The sequence below is a fragment of the Globicephala melas genome, chromosome 11, assembly GCF_963455315.2.
Source record: "Globicephala melas chromosome 11, mGloMel1.2, whole genome shotgun sequence".
Classification (NCBI taxonomy): Eukaryota; Metazoa; Chordata; class Mammalia; order Artiodactyla; family Delphinidae; genus Globicephala; species Globicephala melas.
The window spans coordinates 40,994,478-41,016,256 of NC_083324.2; the positions used below are offsets into that span (position 1 = coordinate 40,994,478).

The 21,779-nt window shown below is 58.7% G+C and overlaps 1 protein-coding gene across 3 annotated transcripts in view; it reads left to right on the top strand.

The window, feature by feature from the left end:
• Window positions 1-276: 276 nt before the first annotated feature.
• The window catches only part of ALS2CL (ALS2 C-terminal like), a 29,788-nt gene continuing 8,285 nt past the window's right edge, over window positions 277-21,779 (top strand). Inside the window, exons 1-25 of one of the 3 annotated variants that reach the window (XM_030845401.3) lie at window positions 277-337; window positions 4,192-4,317; window positions 5,086-5,284; window positions 5,616-5,681; window positions 6,130-6,295; window positions 6,804-6,935; window positions 7,641-7,760; window positions 9,204-9,262; window positions 9,405-9,471; window positions 9,892-10,088; window positions 11,177-11,242; window positions 11,675-11,773; window positions 11,864-12,025; window positions 12,763-12,874; window positions 13,973-14,050; window positions 14,903-15,033; window positions 16,232-16,405; window positions 16,561-16,657; window positions 16,823-16,980; window positions 17,570-17,638; window positions 18,560-18,733; window positions 19,963-20,005; window positions 20,834-20,895; window positions 21,003-21,152; window positions 21,442-21,538. In XM_030845401.3, coding sequence (XP_030701261.2) covers window positions 4,215-4,317; window positions 5,086-5,284; window positions 5,616-5,681; window positions 6,130-6,295; window positions 6,804-6,935; window positions 7,641-7,760; window positions 9,204-9,262; window positions 9,405-9,471; window positions 9,892-10,088; window positions 11,177-11,242; window positions 11,675-11,773; window positions 11,864-12,025; window positions 12,763-12,874; window positions 13,973-14,050; window positions 14,903-15,033; window positions 16,232-16,405; window positions 16,561-16,657; window positions 16,823-16,980; window positions 17,570-17,638; window positions 18,560-18,733; window positions 19,963-20,005; window positions 20,834-20,895; window positions 21,003-21,152; window positions 21,442-21,538 — 2,781 coding nt within the window. In that variant the 5' untranslated portion in view covers window positions 277-337; window positions 4,192-4,214. The remainder of the gene's footprint in view (window positions 338-4,191; window positions 4,318-5,085; window positions 5,285-5,615; window positions 5,682-6,129; window positions 6,296-6,803; window positions 6,936-7,640; window positions 7,761-9,203; window positions 9,263-9,404; window positions 9,472-9,891; window positions 10,089-11,176; window positions 11,243-11,674; window positions 11,774-11,863; window positions 12,026-12,762; window positions 12,875-13,972; window positions 14,051-14,902; window positions 15,034-16,231; window positions 16,406-16,560; window positions 16,658-16,822; window positions 16,981-17,569; window positions 17,639-18,559; window positions 18,734-19,962; window positions 20,006-20,833; window positions 20,896-21,002; window positions 21,153-21,441; window positions 21,539-21,779) is intronic. The other 2 variants (XM_060307666.2, XM_060307667.2) reach the window with 2 other exon arrangements.

Sequence of the window (21,779 nt, forward strand, 5' to 3'; positions counted from 1 at the left end):
TGTTGGGGGGAGCGAAGGGCGGGTCAAGCTCCCACCTCCTCTCCTCCTTCTCCCAGCCCCCCACCGTGTCCCAGGAGACTTCAGACCCCGGAAGACAGCAGACTGAGACTTCAGGAGAGCCCTAGTGCACGGGGCAGATGGACGCCAAGCCCCGCCTACTTCCAGGCAGGCCCCCGCCCTTGACTCGGAGCGGTACCCGGAGGCGAGGCGGGGACGGGGGGGTGGGGGTGGAGTGGCCTTCGGGGTGGGGCCTGCAGGGGCGGGGCCGACGTGGGGCGGGCGTCCGCGAGAGAGCTACCGCGGCGGCTTTCCCGGCATGGGACCCCGCGCCGCACAGGTAAGGGAGGGCTGGAGGTCTCGGGTCTGGGGTAGAGCCCTTCTGCTCCCCGCCCCTCCTCGCTCCAGGTGGGACTTCAGTCTCCGCGTCCCCTCGGGCCGCCGCGCGCCGCCCCTCCACGACTCCTCGGTCCCTGGCAGCACTCACACCCGGGCCGTCCGAGTTTGTCCGAAGGTCCCTCCCTCCCAGCGGGGTTCAGCTTCGTCCTCCCTGCCCCTTGGTCACCCTGTCACCACGGGACAGCCTCCCTGGGCCCGTGCCTGACATGAGGGCAGACAAACACGTGGGCAGTGCCCAGGGGCTTGGCCTGGGCTGTGGGGTGACCCCGCGGGGCCTCAGCCAGCCTGAGAGACTGCCAGGAGGAGGTGACGCCGGCTAGTATTGTTTGCAGTGAGAAGGCATGGGCAAATGCCTGGTGGTGGGAAGTGGATCCCATGTTTGGGAAATTCCGGTGACTACTTAGGAAGAGGAAGGAAAGCTGTGAAAAAAGCGACCAGAGAGATTGGGAAGGTGGGGGGTGGGGTCTAGGACAAGAAGCCTGGAGCCACGGAAGGGCAGAGGAAGGGTGCCGGGGTAGGGTGGGGGGAGAGGCCCAGGTGGAGGCTGGGACCCGTCAGCTGTGACAGTTCAGCGCCCCCTCCCTTGGGCAGCCCCTCCCTCCTCTGCCTACCACTGAGTTTGCTGGATGATCAAAGGGGTTCCAAGGCAGCCCAGGAAAAAGCCTCCACAGCAAGCAGCACTTCCTTGCCTGTCCAGACCAGGAAATAACAGAGTGAATACCATGACAGGGTGTGGCCCAGGGGCCTGAAGGGCCAGGCCTTGGAGGAGGCAAGGGAGAGAGGGACCCAGCGTGGACAGAGGCCTAGAATGGAAGAGAGAGAAAGAGAGAGAGCGCGTGAGAGAGAGAGCAGGTCTGGCGGCTGGTTAGATTGCCACGGGGACTGGCAGCTGACTCACCTGGACACGCCAAGACTAGCCAGTCTGTCCTCACCCCGCCCCATGGTGAACATGAAGCCTGCCTGGGAAGCCTAGGTACTTGCTGTGGCAGCCTTTCAGGTGAGCTTGGTGGGACTGGGAGCCAGAGGCCTGGGTCTGAGCCCTGTACACGCTCTACAGTTAGTGTTTCTGGGCCCTCCCATGCCCTTCTGGGCCTCAGTTTCCCCATATGTACATCATGTGCAGTCTACTACTAAGGAACCTTCGAGCTGGATGGAGTGAGAGCGTGAGGAAGCCATGCCCTTAACCAGAGAGGAGTGGGTTGGAGGTGGGACTGGGGTTTGAAAGGGGAGACTCCTGCAGGGTCCCTGTGGTGTTAGGTTCAGCACCTCTTCCTCCTCCCTCGCCAGTATACACACTCAGGCGCACTCACGCCTGGCCTGGCCCCTGCCCTCACACTCTCCTCACTGCCTGCGGGATGAAGCCCCAGAACTCCCTAGCCTGGGAGCGGAGGCTCTCGGGGCCAACCAGACCAGATGTCTAGCCTCAACTGCAGTCTTCTCCCCACCCGCCGTCTCACCAGCCATGTTTAACCTCTGGCCTTTCCTCTGGGCAGTGTGACTCGGTTTCCTAGGGTTAGAGATCCTTTTGGGGCCACAGACCTGGCCAGTCTGTGTTGCCAGTGTTGCCAGTTTGTGTCGGTAAGACTCATCGTCAGGGGCCCCAGGCTGCACTGAGAGATAAGGGAGACTGAAGAGCAGGTCCCCATACCCAGAGGAGCTCCCCTCCACCGGTTTATGCTTTTTAGGGAGGACTAAAATAGTTTGAAAAGCTGTGATTTAGTCAGACCTTCATTTCACAGAGGAGGTGATTGAAGCCCAGAGAAGAGCAGGGATCTGGATAAGCTGGGGCATGGCCAGGGCCGAATAGCTGGGCAGAGGTCAGAAGGGGGTCCTGTGGGAGCTACTGAGGTGTGAGCCATGGGTCCAGGGTAGGGGAGCTTCTGCCAGCCCCATGGGGGCAAGGGGAGGAAGCCTAAGGGGGAGAGGAGTGCCCTGGGTGTGGCATTGGTTGGGGTGGGCCCCAGGTAAGTGTCGGGGATCTGATGTGCAAGGCCTCCCAACAGTGAGTTATCTGCTGCAGGTCCCCAGCTCACCCTGATCTGGTTCCTAGTCTGTACCTCCCATCCTGGCTGCACCCTCCCCCCTCCACCTTTAGCTGGTGTCCTCACCTCTCAGCTCAGACCCCGACAGACTGCCAGCTGAGGGTGGAAAGGTCACTTCCCAAAGGGTCTTTCCATTCCACCAGTTTCTGGAGATATGGGTGAGGGTCAGATGGGCCCAGGCCGCACTTGCTGTACCTCTGACTCCTTGGCTGTGTTGTCCTGGTATTCTGAGCTGACTTGGAGCAACCCTACCCCAGTCCTCCACAGGGGGCTGGGGCTGCTGCAGGGGGCCAGCAGAAAGAGAAGCCTGCAGTTGGGTGTCCAGCCATTTCTCCTTCCTGCTTCTCCCTCCCAAGGCCTCGCCCTCCTGAAGCAACAACAGCAGGAAAGGTGGGGCAGGAATGTCCTGGGCCTGGGCCCTTGGCCAGAGATCTGAGGCACTCATCTCACTCTGCCCCAGAGCCAATTCTCTGGGAATTGTAGGCTCTGTCAGGAGCCTGGAATGCCCTTTGGTGTCTTTGGGGTTGGGTGGGGAGGGATGAGACCCTTTCTCATTTGATCTTTTGGGTCTGTCTGTATCTCCTCATATTATGTCTACAGCCCCACCGAGGTCAACCAACTCAGAGCCTCAGAGTGTCAGAGTCGGAGAGAGGCCGAGTCTGAGGGTCTGGGGTTAAAAGACTCTCTAATTCTCAACCCTGAGACGTACAGTCACGTAATCTGGGCAGATGACCTCCTTTGCCAGGTCTGGTAGGAGAGGGCTGTGTCTGATTGGAGGATGCAGCCTGGTTATGGGGATGGGTTCGAACCCAGGCCCCTTGCTCCCCCTCCCTCCAGTCAGGAGGCTGCGTTCTCAGGTGATCCTGCTTTCTTGGAGGGTCCCGCTCTCCAGGGAAGGAGGTCCAAAGACCTGCCCACCCCCATGGCTCCCACCTCTGGAGTAGAACCCGTCTTGCAGCTTGCAGGGGGGCATGAAGTGTCTGGCTCCTGCCCACACTCACCTCACCCTCTCATGGCTTGGTATCATCTCCTCTGAAACTGTCACCAAGTCCATGTCCCCAAGTCTGACTTTGAATCCCATCACTCCCCCACTCTGAGGCCCTCCATGGCTTCTCTGTTAGCCACTTAGGGAGCTCTTGGTGGGCCACCTGCAGAGCCTGGGCCTTCATGCCCATGAGCCTTTGCTCTCATGGTTCCCCCACCTGCATGCCTTGTCCTCCTCTCTGCCTCTTTATTTCTTGCCCATCCTTCATGGCTCCAGCAGGATATTTCCCACTTCTCCCAGACCCCTCCTACATAGCCCTATTGGGTGACAGGGAGTCCTGAGCCATGGCCTTGAGATAAAGGCTGTGCTCCTCCGAGAGTATGTCCTTGTTTCCAGAGAGTCAGTGGAGAGAGGACTAGGTTGGAGCACTACTAGATGTTACTCTGAGCTCTTGGGAGCCATGGTGGGTGTTTGAGCAGAGGAATGAGCAGGCCAGAGGGCTTAAGGAGCATCTGCCTTTTGGGTAAAAAATAGATGCTTCCCTTGGCAGTTCTGAGTCCTCTTTCCCACTCCTTCAGGCTCCCCTCAGCTGGGCCCAAGTGGAGCATGAGCAGGGGTCACTGGCCAGTTCAGAAACTCCCCTTTGGGGTGACATGGGCTCCTTGCTCAGTTCTGAGGTAGGGTGGTCATGGGCCTTTTGGGCATATAGCCTGAGAGGGCACCCTGCTCCCATGGCTGCTATTCGCTCTAATCTTGCTTGGTTCTCAGGCCCTGAGTCTGGCACCCTGGCCATGTGCAGCCCTGAGGAGGCAGCCCTGCTGCGGCTGGAGGAGGTCTTCTCAGCCACGCTCGCACGCATCAACAGCTTTGTCCTGCAGCCCCTTCTGGAGGCCGGTGAGTTGAGGGGAGGGTGGGGGATGCAGGAACCGTCCTAGGGACAGGAGTCCTCCCTGTTGGACCTTCTGAGCTACAGCTTTCTCCGCTGCAAATGGGAGCAGTGACGTTTGGTGTGGGTGTCTTCGGATGGATCCAGGGCCCTCACCCCCAGTTGCTGGCTGCTTCCTTCTCAAAGGGACCCCAGGGAACCAGGCTGTGAACCCCATTCTAGCCCAGACCTTCTGTGAACGGAGACGATGTTCCATCCCTCCCAGGGCACAGGCCTGGATTCTCTGCCTGAATTCTCATCTTGCTTTCACCCAGGGCATGACTGGAAGGCAGGATGCCCGGTTTACAAAATGACCTTGGGCAGGTGCCTTCCTCTTGGGGGCTCTGTTGGTGCATCTGTGAATGGCAGGAGACTACAGGACCCTATGGGCTTCACATTCTGGACCTGAGGAAGCTCTGAAGCTCAGGGGGGATTCTTGTACTTGGTGGCCCTAGGTCATCAGTGCTGTCCCTGTTTAGTGAGGAGGTGGACACGTGCCCCTGTTGAATCCACAAGGGTGCTGCCCACTGCTGTAGCCTGCCCATCCCTTGCTGAGCTCAAGGGGGCACATGGGCTTCCAGTTCTGTCCCAAGGACCCCAGGGATGTGAGACCCTAGCTGCAGCTCCAGGGCTAGGGGTGCTGCTGCCCCTCCGGTGACCACCCAGGGCCTCTGCGTGCTCCCTGGAAGGTGGAGCGGCCCTGTTCCCCTCACAGTGTGCTTGTGCTCCTGCCCCAGCTCCAGAGCCCTCAGATCCCTGGGGCAGAGAGTGCCTACAGCTCCTGCAGCAGCTGCACAGGAGCTCCCAGCAGCTGTGGGAGGTGACGGAGGAAAGCCTGCACTCACTGCAGGAGAGGCTGCGCCACCCGGACTCCATCAGTCTGGAATCCCTGCTGCTGCTGCACAGCGCTGACCGTGTCTTGCAAGTCCACCTGGAGTAAGATAGCTGAAGCGGGGCTGGGGCCGGCACTGGGACTCACGTGGGTCAGGGCTTTGGCAAAGGTTTGGGTTCAGCCCTGGGTTTGGATGTTAGCCTGGTGACAGGCTCAGGCACCCCAGATCTGAGCCTGGTGGCCTCCCAGGGAAAAGAGACTTTGAGTTAGAATTGTCTAGTTGGGTCAGTTAAGACTCAAGGTCACCAGTGCCCAGAGCCAGGCCCTCAGGGCTGCAGCCACTCAGTGGGTGGGATCTGGGGACACCAGAAGGGCAGGGGCTTGGGTCTGGAGCTGAGCGTTGGGCTTGCTGGGTGTCCCCTGTGCTACCTACAGGTACATCGAGTCCTACACAAGCTGTGTGGCAGTGCAGGCCTTTCAGAAGGCAGTAAAGAGGAGGAGGTGAGCATGGAATACTGCAGTGGGCCTCTGAGTTGGGGGTGTCTGGGAGGGAGGGCTTGGGGAAGCCACGTCCCCAGAGCAGTGAGTGTCACGGCCCGGGACTCATCCTGAGCAATCCTGGCTCTAGCAATTGCATGCTGCTCCACACTGAAGAGAGGGAGGGAAGCCTAGTGAGGCTGTGAGCAGAATCCATATACCAACTCACGGGAGTGACCCTGGGGTGGGGGAGCATTCCTAATTGCTACTCAGGGTGGGCTTTCATCTCTGAGATACTGCTACCGAATCTCCAACAGGGTCACTCAGCCACTGTTTTTCTGATGGGAGAGAGGTTTGGGGTCTGGGACTGTCCTGGGATCTGAGAGATTAGCCAGGGCAAGGGGGCAATGGTGGCAGGTGTGGGAACAGAGGAGGGGAGAGTGAAGGGGTGTGCGGCCCTCCCTCCGCTCAGCGAGTACTGGCAGGGCCAGCGGAAGGCGCTGCAGCAGTTCCTGTCGGGCATGAGCTCAGAGGGCTCAGTGGGCACCGCGCTGGTCCAGGCTCTCCGCCAGCCACTCACCCATCATGTGCAGCAGTGCGTGCTCCTCCTGCTGAGCCTCAGGGACACTGTCGGGGAGGTAGGTAGCAGGGGTGATGGGGAGTAGGGGGTAATTGCTGGTTATCAGGCCTGTCTCCCGTGGGGAAGCTGAGGGATGGGAGAAACAGGCCTCTGGCTCAGGGAACCTGCCTACTCAGGAACCCTGGTTTGAGAAGGACCTGGCCATGCCTTGGGGACATGGTCTTGCTCTGGGGGGGTTGAAGGGATATGTCCTTGCCCTGGGGTATCTGAGGTACATGGCCCTGCCCTGGTGGAGCCAGCAGAGACCCAGAGAACAAATGTAGAATCATGTACTGGGTGTGAGGACACATGGCCCAGCCCCAGCTGGGGGAGTCATCGAATGGTCCTAAATCCCCTGGAAGCATCCTCCTACTGCCAGAGGAGGGGCCGGCAGGGAGAAAAGGGAAAACTTAGACTTAGACCCAGACCTCCTGACCGGCTGGGGCCAGGCCAGGGCTGGGGCAGTCATCACAGGGTGGGAGAGGATTCTGATAATACCCCACCCCGGCTGCTCTGTCCCCCTACAGAGTCACCCCACCCGAGAGCTGTTGGTGCATGCAGCCACCGTCTTTGGGAACTTGCAGTCCTTCATGAGGCAGGAGCTGGAGCAGGCCATGGCCACGCAGGCCCTCTGGCACACTCTGAGCAGCCGGCTGCGGGTGAGTTTGAGGCCTGAGGGGCAGTGAGGGAAGGGGTTGCCATCCGGCAGGGGCCCGTTGGGTAGCTTGAGCTGCCTGCTGCCTGCTCCATGCCTCAGCTTCCCCACCTGGGTCGGGGGGCAGTGGCTAAAGCAGGTGTCTGTGACGTTCCCCTGTCCAGCCATCCTCACCCATTTGCTGAGCACCTCCTGGGCTGGGATGTGAGCTTCTGGCTCTGGAGAAGCGTGGTCAGCAGAATTGACCCTGTCTCCTGGGATGTCACTGAATGATTGCACCCCCGAGTCACTGCCCGTATTGCCCCTGCAGGAGGGAAAGTCCCCTGTGCTCTCACAGGACGTGACAGGCTTGGGGCCCAATGCAGCAGAGAATTAGGAGGACAAGTGAAGGGGACAGGAATTGCCAGAGAGAGGCAGGGATTGTAGAACCCTGGGTGAAAGTTGATGGGGGCTTGACTGGGGCCGTGGCCTGAGATGGGTTGGAGGAGGACAAAGTAAGGCTTCAAGAGAAGTTGTGCTGTCCTTCTGGGTATAGCCAGGAATGAACCCCCCCACCTTGGAGCCCCAGTGCCCATCGCTGACCTGGGAGCCTCCAGGAGATGCTCAGAGTGTTGGGGGAGGTGCCTGGGGCAGAGGCGGGCCGTGGAGTGGCCAGCAGCATCCAGGACAGAGGTCCCTGAGCCTTGCACCTCCCTCCTCGCCTCACCAGGATGTGCTCTGTACCCCCGCTCACCGACTCTTGCAAGACAGCCAGGACATACCTGTGACGGTCACCCCGCTGAGGGCAGAGCGTGTGCTGCTCTTTGATGATGCCCTTGTCCTGCTACAGGTAGGGTGGGGCTGGCCAGAGGTCGTGGGGTCACAGTGGGGGTCTGAGGGCTGGTTGAAAAAAGGAGTAGGAAAGAGACATGTGGCTGGGAGCAAGAACTTGGGCCTGGGGAGGTGATGGGGGCAGAAAGGCAGAGTGCTAGGGTGGGGGCAGCAGGTGGAGCCATCCCTGAAGGAGTGTGGGCTATGGAGCAGGGCTCTTCCAGTCTCAACTCTCCACAGCTGGTATCCCTGTTAAATGTCTTCCCCTCAGTTTCCTTACCTGTAAAGTGGGACACTTGTCAGTTTGTGCTTCAGCAGACGGCAGACAACTCCTAGTTGTCTTCCTCCAACAGGAGAGGAACCTCAGACAACGGTCATAAGTGGCCCGTAGTGGCTGAGGAGGGCTGCGTGAACCATTCAGGGCACATGCAAGGCTTCTAGAGAGGAGTTCCATGTAGCAGCAGTGCCCGGGCTCTCGGCATTACAGAAGTCAGGAGGGAGCCAGTACTAGGGTTTGGGATTTGTTATGTGGCCCATAACCTTGGCTGTGCCTAGTTCCCCCTGAACTTATATTGCCTCTGTGATAGCCAGAGCACTGCCTTCTGTATCCCCCTAGAGTGTCAGCCTGGAGCTCCCCTGCAGATAGGGAGGCTGAGGCCTAGAAGGGATGCTACTTGCCCATCCAAACCTGTGTCTCCTGAAGCCTGGTTTTGGGGTTTTGGTTCAGTTTGAGTTTCCCTCCACTCCCAATTTCACCCTCTGTGCTCCAGGTATGCTGACGAGATACTGTCACTAAAAGGTGCTGAGCCCTTTCCCACCTCTGGACCTTGGCACGTCCTGTTGTCTGTGCTGGACCCTCTCTTGTCCTGGCCCGTGTCTGGCACACTCCTCCTCCCCCTCAGGCCTGGGCCTGGTGCCGCTTCCACCTGTGTCTGTTGCCAGGTGAAAGGTCACTCCGCAAAAGCTTCCAGAGGAAGGGAGGTTTGGTCTATCTCTCAGAGCAGGGATGACATTCCAAGTAGAAGGAAGAGCACATGCAAAGGTTCAGGCTGAGGAGAATTTGTGGCAAACTGGAGGAGGCCCAGGCAGTGGAGGGGAGTGGTCTGTGTGGTCTCAGGGGTCACGCTCAGCCGTAGGGACCTTAGAGAGGTTTCCAGCAGGGGCTAACAAGATCCATGCTGCATTTCCAGAAGACCACTCTGGGGGCCCTGATGGAGCAGAATGTCGGGGGTGCGGGAGGCTTGTCCTGGGTGTCTGGCCAGGCCCTCGGGTGGGAAGGGAGGTGGAGGACCTGCCCTGGAGATGGGGAGCCGGCAGGGGTGGTGTGGGACTCAGTGCTGGGCGTGCCGCACTGAGCATGCTGGGGACACCCAGCGGTGTGCCAGCGAGCTGCTGCTTGGGAGCAAGGCCAGACCAGAGAATAGGTGAGCGTCTTGCCCACCTGTGCCCCCTTTTCTTCCAGGGCCACAGTGTCCACACCTTTGATCTGAAGCTGGTGTGGGTGGAACCTGGGCAGGACGGGTGAGCACCCCCATCCAGTGACACCCAGGCCTTCCCTCCCTCTACCCCGTGTAACCTGCCCACCCCGGGGCTCTGACTTGGGCCCTCCCTCGGCGCCCTCCTGGACAGAGCGGGAGCCCACTCATTGGCTCCGTCTGTCTAGGTGCATGTTTCACCTCCTCACGCCTGAGGAAGAGTTCTCCTTGTGCTCCAAGGACCCACAGGGCCGGGTGAGTGTGGGCGGACTGTGAGTCCGGGGAGTGGGGTCAGGGCAGTGAGGGAAGGCGACAGGAGGGTAAGGGGAGGCTCGTTGGGAATGTCAAGCCCCTGGAGTCATGGTCAGAGTGAGTCAGGGGTCAGCCTGGGCTCAGGCATCAGAATGCCGACGAGAACACGTGTTTTTCTCTGTGAAGCCAGGGTTGGGGCCTGTTCGAAGGTTCTGTTTGGCCTCTCTGGGCAGGCCCGAAGCTGCAAACAAGTATTCAGGTCTGAGTGAGGCCCCAGGGAGCAGCACGGGAGCCGTTGGAGGTCCCTGCAAGTGATAAGAGTGGGTGTGGGTAGGGTGATACCTGATGCCGCCCCAGGAGGCTTCCTAGAGGGGCTGCCTCCAGCAACAGTGGCCTGTCCTGTGTTTCCCTGTCCCCCCGCAGGTGGCCTGGCAGCGGAAGGTCACCCAGGCTGTGTGCCAGACCTTGCGTGGGAAGAAGGACTTCCCGGTGCTGGGGGCGGGCCTGGAGCCTTCTGAACCCCCCACCTGCCGCTGTGGAGCATACACCTTCCGTGCGGAGGGCCGCTTCAGCCAGGCCACCTATGAGGGCGAGTGGTACGGTGGCAGGCCCCATGGCAAGTGAGTGACCGAGGAGGCTCTGGGCCAAGCAAGGCAGGGATCCTCCTGGGAGTCCGAGGGGCAGACAGGACCCGTATGGACCTAATTGCCTCGGGGCATGAACCAAAGGCTGTTACCCGCCTGTGGTGAAATCTGTTTGTCCCCCACAGTCTCTCTTAAGTCCTCTTGGACAGGACCTGGCCCACTGTAGGTTTGTGCCAGATACAGTCTTGATGGCAGTGAGGCTACCGAGCGTGGGGCAGTCATCAGGAAGCTGACCTGCAGGGCCCACGGTCACCATTCTGTTCTCAGGCGGGTGGAAGAAAACTCTCATGTCTACATAGCATTGTCTGGTGGTGGTAGAAATGTTTTGCAGACATTCTGTCTTCATCAGTCCTTACAAGAATGCTCTGGGGGAGTGTTATCACCCCCTTTAGGTGATAAGTGCAGAAGCTGAGGCCCAGAGACTGGCATGACTTTCCCCAGGCCTCAGGGCAGGTTCTAGGGTGAACCTGGCCTCAGTTGCAGGTCGACACGACCCCACAGGCAGATAGGCTTTTGAAGAACATGGCCCCAACTTGTGCTACAGCTGGCGAAACCAAGGCCCAGAAAGCAGAAAGGACTCGCCAAGGTTACGCTTGCAAGCATTCCACTCGTTTCTGATACCCTGCCTGCTTCCAGAAAGGGCTTGAGGAAGCTTGTGAACAAAAACACAGAAAAAGCAATGCTGTGTCAGAAGAGGAGACAAGGACGGTAGAAACCCCACTAACTAGCACTTGGCTTGAGCTTGAAGGTTAGCTCTGAGCTTCCTATTGGTCAAGGGAAAAAGGCAACCTGGATGCTTCCAGATCTCTCCCTGCTGGGTGTGGAGCACACTCTGTGAGGCTGCTGGGGCCATTGTGCCAGGAGTAGAGAAGGGCTGAGAGCCCATGTGGGGTCATAAAGCTTGGAGAAGAAGACCGAGTTGGGGCAGAGAGTCCAGTCCAAGGGGGATCGAGGCCTCGGAGAGAGTCTGCGGCGGAGGTTGGCTGGGGGTCTTGTGTGTGTTGAAGGTCTGGTGGGTCTGATGCCCATGGACCTGATGCCCGTGGACCTCGACTGTGTTACAGGGGAACCCTGAAGTGGCCAGACGGGCGGAATCACGTGGGGGATTTCTGCCAGGGCCTGGAGCACGGGTAAGGCTGGGGCTGACACAGGACTGTGTGGTGGGCAGGCAGGGAGTGGTTTCCACCCCTCTCCACTGTCACCAGCTGGGCCCCATCCTACACTCCCAAACCTCAAGCAGAAACTTGGAGGCCATGTGGTCCAGCTCCACTCATTGTCCTAAAGGGGAAACTAGGCCTGAGGAGGGGGGCAGGTCATGGAGGGAGTGGTCCAGGGCCAGAAGGCCCTCCCAGAATGCATGGGGGTTGGGGTGGAGATGAGGTGTCCTGAGGGGCCCTTGGGAACAAGATGGGGCTCAGCACCTCTCAGATTCTCCCCATCGTCTGAGAAGGCCCCTTGGAAGAGCAGGGACACTCCTGGGCATGGAGGGGGTGTGACAGGTGTCTTGGGCCAGGGCTGTGGCCCCAGTGCTGACTTCCCTCCCTGCCCACCCACACTGACAGCTTTGGCATCCGCCTGGTGCCCCAGGCCTCCGAGGATAAGTTTGACTGTTACAAGTGCCACTGGCGGGAAGGCAGCATGTGCGGCTATGGTATCTGTGAGTAAGTGACCCTTGGCCTGATGGTAGGACAGGCTCGTGGGACAGGCTTGTCCTCTGGGAGGCAGGGCCAGCCATTGGTGACCCTCCGCAGGTACAGCACCAGCGAGGTGTACAAGGGCTACTTTCAGGAAGGCCTGCGGCATGGATTTGGGGTCCTTGAGAGCACCCCGCAGACCCCTCAGCCCTGCAGGTACACGGGCCACTGGGAGAGGGGCCAGAGGAGTGGCTATGGCGTCCAGGACGACGGCGACAGGCGAGTGCTCTGCAGCCCCGCACCAGGATTGAGGGGCAGAGGGGCCTCACAGGCCAAATGCCTCAGGGCCCGGGTTCCCTGTCGTCACTGGGTCCGTTCTGTCTGTCCCCCAGAGTCTCTCTGAAGCCCCTCACTTTCTTTCCATTCCCTCGGTTGTTGCTGAGGCTCAGGATGAGGGACCCCGACCTTGACTGCAGGAGCCCCCCCAACTCTGGCCCCTCCCTGCGCTTTCAGAGAGGAGTTTCTGGCCCCCTGATCTGGTCCTATCAAAGGATCACAGCCCTTCCAGGCTCTCTGGGCTGAGACAGAGCCCAGTGTCCTTGGCCTGACATTTGAGGCCTTGCCTGCTCCTCTGACCTCATGCCTGCCATGCCACCTGTGTACCCCCTAGCCTTTTAGACCACTGAACGCCCCCACGTATCTATCGTACACTCCTGCCTCAATGGCTTTGCATATGTTAAATGGCACCCTTACTTACTCCATCTGTCCTTCCTGCCACCTCTTCCGGGAAGCCTGCCAGGATGCCTTCCCCCCGGCAGGCTCCCTTCCTCCTCCACCCTCGTTCCTCCTGCAGGTCCTCACCTCACCTGCCCTATGTCTGACTTGAGTGGATTCAGGCCATGTCATTGCTCCTTATCTGACCCCTGCCCCCACCCCAGTCCCATGCCAGCAGAACACACAGAAGGTGCATGGGAACAATTCTGATCCAACTCTGGCCCTACTCTCTCCTCCCCCAGGGGTGAGCGCTATATTGGCATGTGGCAGGCTGACCAGCGCCATGGCCCAGGGGTCGTGGTCACCCAGGCGGGTGTCTGCTACCAGGGGACCTTCCAGGCAGACAAGATGGTGGTGAGTGCAGTGACCCACGTGTGTCCTGAGCTACCCTTTCCCTGCTCTGGGGGCTCCAAAGCTGAACTGAGACTGGTCAGGGGTGGATGGAGCAGGAAGCGGGGTTCCGACGTGCTGGAGGGAGCCAGAACCTGGGCAGGAATCCAGTTCTGCCACCTACCTACCCTGGCCTTGGCCAAGTCCCTGCCCCTCCCAGCCTCAGTTTTCCCATCAGCAGCTCAGGTGAACTACTTATCATAACGACTCACTAAAATAGCAACAATGAGGTGCATAGTAATGAGGATGCCAGCAGCCTCTACCACCCATGTTTATAGACCCCTAACTGGGTGTCTAGCTCTGGGCTAAGCCTCCCAACATGATCTCATGGGATCCTCCCAGTAGCCCTGGGGTCATGTTATTGTCCCTAGTGTAAAAGTGATAAACGTGAGGCTCAGAGAGGTCAGAGAACCTGCCCACTGTCGCATTCTGTTGAGTGCAGGTCTCCCGTGCCCGGGCATAGCCCTCACCTGCCTCACCCACACCCTGCCAGGTGCTTGGCACATAGTGCGGCTCTGGCCTGATGGCTGTTACTGATATTGTGGCTTGTTTGTTTATCTATACTTTGTCCTGGAAAGGATTGAAGGAGGAAGAAAAGGTAAGAATAGGCACATAAGATAGATTCAGAAATAAGTAGAACACGAATTGTATCCCATTTGGTTCTGAGCTTCCTGGCAGCCAGTGCAGCACAGGAGTCTGATCAGCTCCACGGTCCCCAGGGTCAGTGACAGGGAAGTGGGGATGGTTCAGGAAAAGCCCAGTACTTCCTGAGCTGTAGATGGGAAGGAAGGGTCCCCCAGGAGGCTTCTTGAGCGAGGCTGCTGGAGGGGAGGAGCCAGGTCCCAGGGTGTCGGTCAAGGTAACCCAGGGTCGAGGTCCACGGGCCTTGTGCTCAGTGCTCAGAAGGCCAGGGGCTGGCATCCCACCTAGGCACAGTCCTGGGAGGTATGGCAGGGCTCAGGACCCTTCTGCCCATGGGTCACTGCCCACCTCCCCTCCCCACCGCCAGTCTTCTGGCCCTTCCTAACCCACTGCTCCTACCCTCCCCGCTTCCTTCCCTAGGGCCCAGGGATCCTTCTCTCTGAAGATGACTCCTTGTATGAGGGCACCTTCGCCAGGGACCTGACCTTCGTGGGGAAGGTGAGAGCCACAGAGACCTTATTCCACTCCCTGCTGAGACCTTGGCTGGGGCCTGTAATCTCCCTGCTTGGATTTAGGGCTGAGGGTAGGTGGAGCAGGTAAGGGAGGGCCTCTCCCATCTCCACTACATCTAGGGGGTGGATACAGTGACGATTCCCTGCTGCGGAGGTATGATTTGATCGGGTGTGAGTCAAGAGGGGATAGGTAGGCTTGCCTTGGGTGCAGAGGGTGCTGGTGGTCTCCTGGCTGTGTCCCCTCCTGGCCCCCAAGAGAGGGATCCACCCCCTCCACCACCACCATCAGTGCCTTGGGCAGGTGCCCCTGGAGGCATTGTCCTTCAGTATGTTTCTGCCTGAGCTGACCTCACAGAAGGTATCCCTCTGTATCCCTGCTGGGGCCTTTGGAAATGTGGGGGCTGTTTGACTGGGGGGTACTATGGCATCTAGTGGATGGAGACTAGGAATGCTGTGAATGGAACAGCCGCATGCAGCAAGGAATTGCCCCTCCTCAATGCCGGTAATGCCTCATGTCCTCCCGAGGCCTCTGCCTACTTCTGGACCCGGTGGTGGTCCTCCCCACTCTGACCTGTGAGTCCCTTCTCTGTCTCCTTTGCCGTTTCCTGCCTCAGAGATGAGCCCCTTGGTGGTGGGCACAGGCAGGGGCTCCTGCAGGGGTGGAGGATTATGAGCCCCTTGGGGTGGGGCAGATTGAATGGATGGTGGGAAGGCCATCCATCAGTTTCTAGCCTCTGTGACCCGGGATGGACAAGCATGAGGCCTGTCATGATGGGATGGAAGGGCAGCTGGACAGATAGATGGACAGACATCCCTGCATCTGTCTCCCGGCTTCCAGGGCAAGGTCACCTTCCCTAATGGCTTCACCCTGGAGGGCTCTTTTGGCAGTGGGGCAGGGAGAGGACTGCATACCCAGGGTGTGCTGGACACAGCTGCCCTCCCTCCAGATCCAGGCAGTACCCGCAAGAGGTGAGAGACTGACCGTCTGGCCTGTGTATTCTGAAGCCTTTCTGAGGGGTGTGTCTGTGTGTGTCTATGTTTCTACCCTAAAGACTCAGGTCTCATTAGAACGGCTTTTCTGTACCTCCTCTTAGCTCTTTGGAGAGTTCAGAGAGCTCAGGTCACATAGCCCTTGTCAGAGACTCTTGGAATTAAGGGCTATGTGACGGTAACTCCATATGCCACAAAACTGGAGAAAAATACTATGTGTAGGCTTTGCTTAGACCCTGCTTTTATTCTAGGAAGGGTACAAGACAGTTTATGAAACAAAACAAACAAGAATAAGATAGAAAATTAAAGTGTGAGTTGAGCTTACAAGAAAGGGAGGTGCAGATAGGCCTTATAATCAAGCATTAGCCTGGCTCTGAGTTCCCTGGCAGCCAGGGTAAAGAAGGAAACTTACTAAGTGGAATCACTGTCCCTATCATGGGGTATTTGAGAAGAGGATGGACTTCTTCCCTATGGGGACAGAGTTCTTCCTTGGAAAACCATTGTTCAAGTGGTGCCTCTTACTATGTCTTTTGAGGTGTGGGTGGTGGTTCTAATGGTGCCAGCCAGCATTTCACATGTTGTTTACTTGACACATTGTCCCTGCGTGTTTCTTTTCCCTGACAGCAGGAGCTAGAAGTGGATGGCAAACCCTAGGGGTGTGAGCCCGGGTCGGGTGCAGGTGTAGGAAAATCTATGAGCGTGACATGGGAGAGCAGTGCTCCATTAGACACTGCACCAGACACACACACGGCCAGACCCCTAAGCCTATTGGCTGAGACAGGATCAAGCTCAGGAAGGACCCAGGTGTGGTAGGAGGGAGAGCGGGGTCCCATGGCGAGGGCATCCTGGGATTTGGGCCCTGGTCTCTCTTAGGCCAAGACCCCACTCTCTGGACTTGGCCTTCAGCTCTCCAGCTCTTTCTGTTTCTTTTCCAGTGCTCTGTGTGCCCCTGTCTCTTTTCTCTACCGTGGAGTAGATTCTCTCTGACCCTTCTCTGCCTCCCGTTTCTCCTCCTGGAGCCTTGGAGGTCAGGCCACTCTGCATCCCCCACTCCACCCACCCCACCTGGGCCCTGACTCTGGGCCAGGCTGGATATCCCCACCTCTCCAAGGGCTGATCAGGGTCCTGCCCAGCATGGCTCCATCCCTATCCATGTCCCCCACTGCCTCCATCGCAGGCAGCTGGGCCTGGGCGTCTTCCCCGTGGAGAGCCGCTGGCAGGGCGTCTATGGCCCCTTCCAGGACTTTGTTCAAGCCGGCTGCCCTGGAGACCTGCAGGAGGCCCTGCTGGGCTTCCACGTGCAGAGCTCAAGGGAGCTGCGCAAGTCCCAGGAGTACCTGTGCTGCGAGAGGTGAGGCCCAGGCATGCGTGGGCGTGGGTACCCATAGGGCATCCAGAGCTCAGCGTTGGGGTCAGTGGGTCTCTGAGTGGGCCAGGGGAGGAAGGCTTCCCAGAGAGGGCAGGCCTGGGCGTGGGTGAGAGACGTGTGTGTGTGTGGTGCCCCAGGACCCACCCCGAGGACCACGCAGGCAGAATGGAGGACATCCTGGAGGAGCTGCTGCAGCACCGGGCGCCCAAGGCCCTGCAGCAGTGCCTCAGGAAGGTAAGGGCTCCAGGGGAGGGTGCTGACCAGAGGGGACAGGCCTGCCTGTGGGCCCTTGCTGAGAGTGCCTCGGTGCTCCCACTGAAGAAGTGGGGTCCTGCGTGGGCATGCTGTGCTCCAGCCCACGGTGCTGAGTATCTCTTTGTTGCCTTTGCACCTGCCCAGGCCCTGAGCAACTCTCTGCATCCCCTGGGAAAGCTGCTCCGGACTCTGATGCTGACCTTCCAGGCCACATACTCAGGCATTGGGGCCAACAAGCACCTGCAGGGGCTGGCGCAGGAGGAGGTGAAGCAGCACGCCCAGGAACTCTGGGCCGCCTACAGGTGAGCTTGGTGGTACATGGGGACAAGCACTGCACTGTGACTGCAGGGCGGGGTGTGGGGGAAGCTCTCCCCTTGCCAAGCATCAGCTCTGCCTGGTGCCCTGGGTAGGAGGGGTGCCTTTGCCTTGGGTCTGGATTGAGAAAGAAACAGAGGGTGGGTTGGTTAATATGCAGCTGGTGAGCATAGGGGTTAGAGGGTGGGGAGGTGATAGCAAGGCCTGACTGCAGCCAGAGTCCAAGCCCCAGCCAGGCCCTGGGCTAGCCCTGACCCCAGGAGAACTCTAACCCCACTGCAAATGGAGCCTGACCTGGGCTCAGACACCATTTCCCGTCCTGTCCCAGCTGAGCTGTGACCTCGTCAAACGCTATAAACTGAAACCTTAGATGCTGCAGTTAGTGCTGTGGTAGGGTTCCAGGACACTCAGGCAGACATCCCGTACTCCCAACCTCCTCACTGCTGGGGTTTGGGCCACTGGGCTCTGCAGTCCTCAGGCTCCATGGTTCTGGGGGTGGAGCCCACCTGCCTGGCCTTTGGTGACTCCCATCCTGTGGGAGATGGCAGCCACGCTGCCCCTCCCTTTGGTTTGCAGGGGTCTGCTGCAGGTTGCCTTACAGTGCAAGGGCCAGGTCCCAGAGGAAGATCAAGATGCAGAGACAAGGTGACTGCCCCCATTAGGTCTGTGGGGTTCTCTGCCCTGGTGAAAGCAGCCAGGCTCGGGTCCTGGGAGTCCGTATACCTTTGCTTCTGGGCCCTCCTTCGGGGGAAAAGGGTATTTCTTGGGAAGTGTTAGGGGTTCATGCTATTGACCAAATATTGCTCATTGACCATTCAAGAATCAGAATGATCCATGACCTCTCTTCCTTGAGCAACCTGGGGAGGGGCACTGCCACAGTGCATCAAGTGCATCTTTGTTCTAAACGTGTTATCCCACCCTCATCTCTTGGGTGTATGGAGGGTGAGCACTGCCTCAGGCACCTCCTTCTCCCTGTGCACAGATGTGGAAATTGAGGCCTGGCAGGGGCTGAGCCTGAGGTCACACAGAGCAGGAATTAAGTGGGTCATTAAATCTGTCTCCCCAGTCCCCCGAGACCAAACCTTACAATTTGCCTTCAGATTCCAGGCCCAGAGATCCTGATCAGAGAGGTCTTTCTGTTACTGCATTGCAGGAGGCATGGGAAATGGGGTTAGACATTAGGGAGAACTTCCCCCTGAGTCCTAGGAAGCACAGAAAACTAGGAGGCAGAACTGGACTAGCTTGGAACGGCTGCTGAGAGCTTTGCTGCAGGTCACTCATCTATCAAGGCCCTGGTTTTCCTTTCAATTAAATGGGGATCAAAATTCTGCCTCAGCTGCCCTATTGGTTCTCAAAGTCAAGTGAGAGTGTGAGGTAGTCACAGATGACAATTGGTTGTGAAATGACTGAGAACAGGCTGGGAAGAGTTTTCTCCGGGATGGAGGAGGCTGGAGGCAGGAACACTGTGGTGGGACGAGGAGTTCTGTGGACTCTTTGAGGGGCAGCCCAAGTAGATCCCCAAGCCCACCCTGCTGACCCTGACCTGTCCTGGTGGCTCTCACTCAGGGACCTGCAGGTGCACAGATTGATGCTACCCCTTGTCCTGCCCAGCTTCTACTCGGAGCTCTTCACTCTCTACCTGCTTCTTCATGAGAGGGAGGACAGCCTCTACAGCCAGGGCATTGCCAACCTTAGCCTCTTCCCCGACACCAAGCTGCTTGAGTTCCTGGATGTACAGAAGTAAGCCTCCCTACCATGCCACGATTGCCAGAGTTCTTGTGTAGCAGAGGGTACAAACCCAAATTGTCTTCAGCAAAAAAGCGGGGAGGTTAATTGGCTCGTGTACCCATGAAGTTCTAAGGTGTGGCTAGATTCAGGTGTGGCTGGATCTGGGTGTCCAGTTGCATGATAAAGGAAGCAACTTCTCTCATTCTCTGTTGGGCTCTCTGGCTCCCCCGTATGGCGACAAATATGGTACCAGCCACTCGAGGTTTATATTCTCCCAGCTCAGGCCCCACAGGGAGCTGGTGTCTCCTTCCCAGCAGCTCCAGCAGAGCCTCTGAAGTTCCTCCCTGGCTTGGCTGGGGTCTTGAATGTGCCCCTGAATGCTGGCTGTGGCCCAGATTGGCCAGGCTGGCCTCAATGTCTACCACTGGGGCTGGGGCAAGGTCGCCTGCTCCCAGCTCTTGGACTGAGAGTGGGAGAGGGGAGATCCTCAAGGGGAAACTGAGGACTGTTCCGGAAGTAGGTCAGAGCCTCCCTTCCGCCCTCAGTCATCAAAATGTTCTTTCTCCTTCATGCCCCTTTGATCCATTGATACTACCAGTGTTGAGGGCATGAACGCACTCTCTCCTCCCACACCTGGTTTCCTTTGTCTCAAGGTGATGGCGCTTCCCATTCCCCTTCCTGCCGAAAAACCTTGTTTCCCCTTCCGATGTGGTGAATGTTTCCTGTATCTGACCAGGCACCCTCCCAGAGACCTGGTTGTCCATGGCTTTGCAAGAGTCCCTCCTCCCCACCCCTCCTGCTGCCTCAGTGCCGCCTCCTCCATGCTGGTCTCCCTGCTCCATTGGCTCTACTTGCCTTGCGTGGCATCCCTAACTTCTCGCCAGCCTGGGCCCGCTCACTGAGCCCCTGGAGCAGTCTCTACCACTGAGCTCTCTGGCCTGACCCCCAGGACTTTGCCCAGGAGGGTCCCCTGGCCTGCAGCACTGCCCCTCTGTCTCCTCATTGTGTTCCAGTCCCACTCGTGTTTTGGGGCTGCATGGAGGGCTGCCCTCTCAGGGAATCCCTCCTGCCCTCCTCTTGCCTGGGCTTCACACAAGCGTTCCCAGATGCCATTGTGCATCCCCTGCCCCTCTCCCCTGCTCAGCCCTCCTGGGGGACATGGAGGTGCAGGGAATTTGCCCTCTGACCTCAGACCCCGCACCCTGGTCCTGGCAGAGCTTCCCACCTTGCTTTAATTTCAGGCACCTGTGGCCCCTCAAGGACCTCACGCTGACAACCAATCAGGTGAGAGTGTGGGCCCATTACCTGCCCAGGAGAGGGAGGTCTGAGCCTGAGCTGGGCCCCCAGGTTTGCCCAGGCTTCCGAGCAGCTCTCTGCCTCATGGTCACTGGTCAGAAGCTGCATAGGCGGGTGAGGGAGGATATGGCAGGCTTTCTGCACTGTTCTGATTTCCCATGTGGATGAGTGTACAGCCACAGTGACCAGGTTCAAGCTTAGGTTCCACCCTTGTACTGGCTGTACGACCTTGGGTGAGATGCTTGATCTCCGTGCCTCAGCTTTCCCATCTGTGGAAGTAGTCCCTGATGCGTACTAGCACTACCTCCTGTGGTTGTTGTCGGGTGATGTGGGCCAGAACACGAGGGGCGTTGTTGGTTCTGTGTGTTTGCTGGATCGGCAGCATCCGCGTTGTCTGGGAGCCTGTTAGAAAAGCAGATTCTTGAACCCATCCCAGACCTACTGAGTCAGAAACTCAGGGAGTGAACTTGGAATTTGTGTTTCAACAAGCCCTGGGGCTCAAGAACCATTGACATAGAACTGGGCGGCACCCAGTGACCATTGGCTGTTACGATTCTTATCTTCTTTTTCCATTTTGATCCTCCCAGCCTCCTGGAGACCATTTACCCCACTTTACAGTTGAGTAGACTGAGGCTTACAGTGGATCTGTGACCTTCCCTGGGTCACTCAACCCTCTGGGCAGAGCTGTCCTGAAGCCAGTGATGGGGAAGGGGGTGGGTGGTGAGGGGCTCGGGGGCCAGCCCTGACCCTGGGAAAGAGGAGGTGATGGAGCTGGGGGGCTGCGGCCTCATCTAACCCACTCCCCCAACCACGCAGAGATACTCCCTAGTCAGAGACAAGTGCTTCCTGTCAGCCACGGAATGTCTGCAGAAGATGATGTGAGTCCACACCCCAGGGAGGGTGGGTGTGGGTGGCAGGAGTGTTGGGGCCCCTGGTTGGGACTGAACCTGAGGGCCTTGATCTGGAGCCGGCTACCCTGCTGCAGCACCACGGTGGACCCCCGGGAGAAGCTGGAGGTGCTGGAGAGGACATACGGGGAAATTGAGGCCACTGTGTCGCGGATGCTCGGCCAGGAGCACAAGCTGCCCATGGACGACCTGCTGCCGCTGCTCATCTACGTGGTGTCGCGTGCCCAGTAAGCCCCAGCTGGGGGTGGGCTGCCGGAGGTTCCCTTCCCACCCTGCCCACCCCCAACCAAGACATACTCCAAAGTCTTTGAACATGGGGGTTTATGGACACAGCCTTTCTTGGTACACATGGGGAAGCTGAGGCCCAGAGAGGCCCACCCAGGGTCCTGTGGGTGCCAAACTCAGAGCAGGGACCAGGTGTCCAGCCACCCAGGCCAGAGCTCCTTCCCGGCTGCTGGATGCCTGTCCCTGATAGGTCCCCTCTTCCCTCTCGTTGTGGTGGCGGTGGTTCTCCAGAATCCAGCACCTGGGAGCCGAGATCCACCTGATCCGTGATATGATGGCCCCTATCCACACAGGAGGCCTGTATGACTTCTTGCTCACGGCCCTGGAGGTGAGGGACAGAGGCGGTGGGCCAGGCAGAAATGCCCTGGCCACTGGGGCAGACCCCTTTCACCCCAGACACCATCACGGGGATGAGCTCAAATTCACAGCTTCTGTGTGTCTCCATGGGAAGGGTCCTCACAGAGCCACTGCTCTTGCCCTTGTTAAAAGGAGCTGGGTGGGGGGAGGTGGGCACAGTGCATCCCGGCCCTCGGATCCCCAGGGCTGAGTGTGTTCCAGGCTGCATCCCT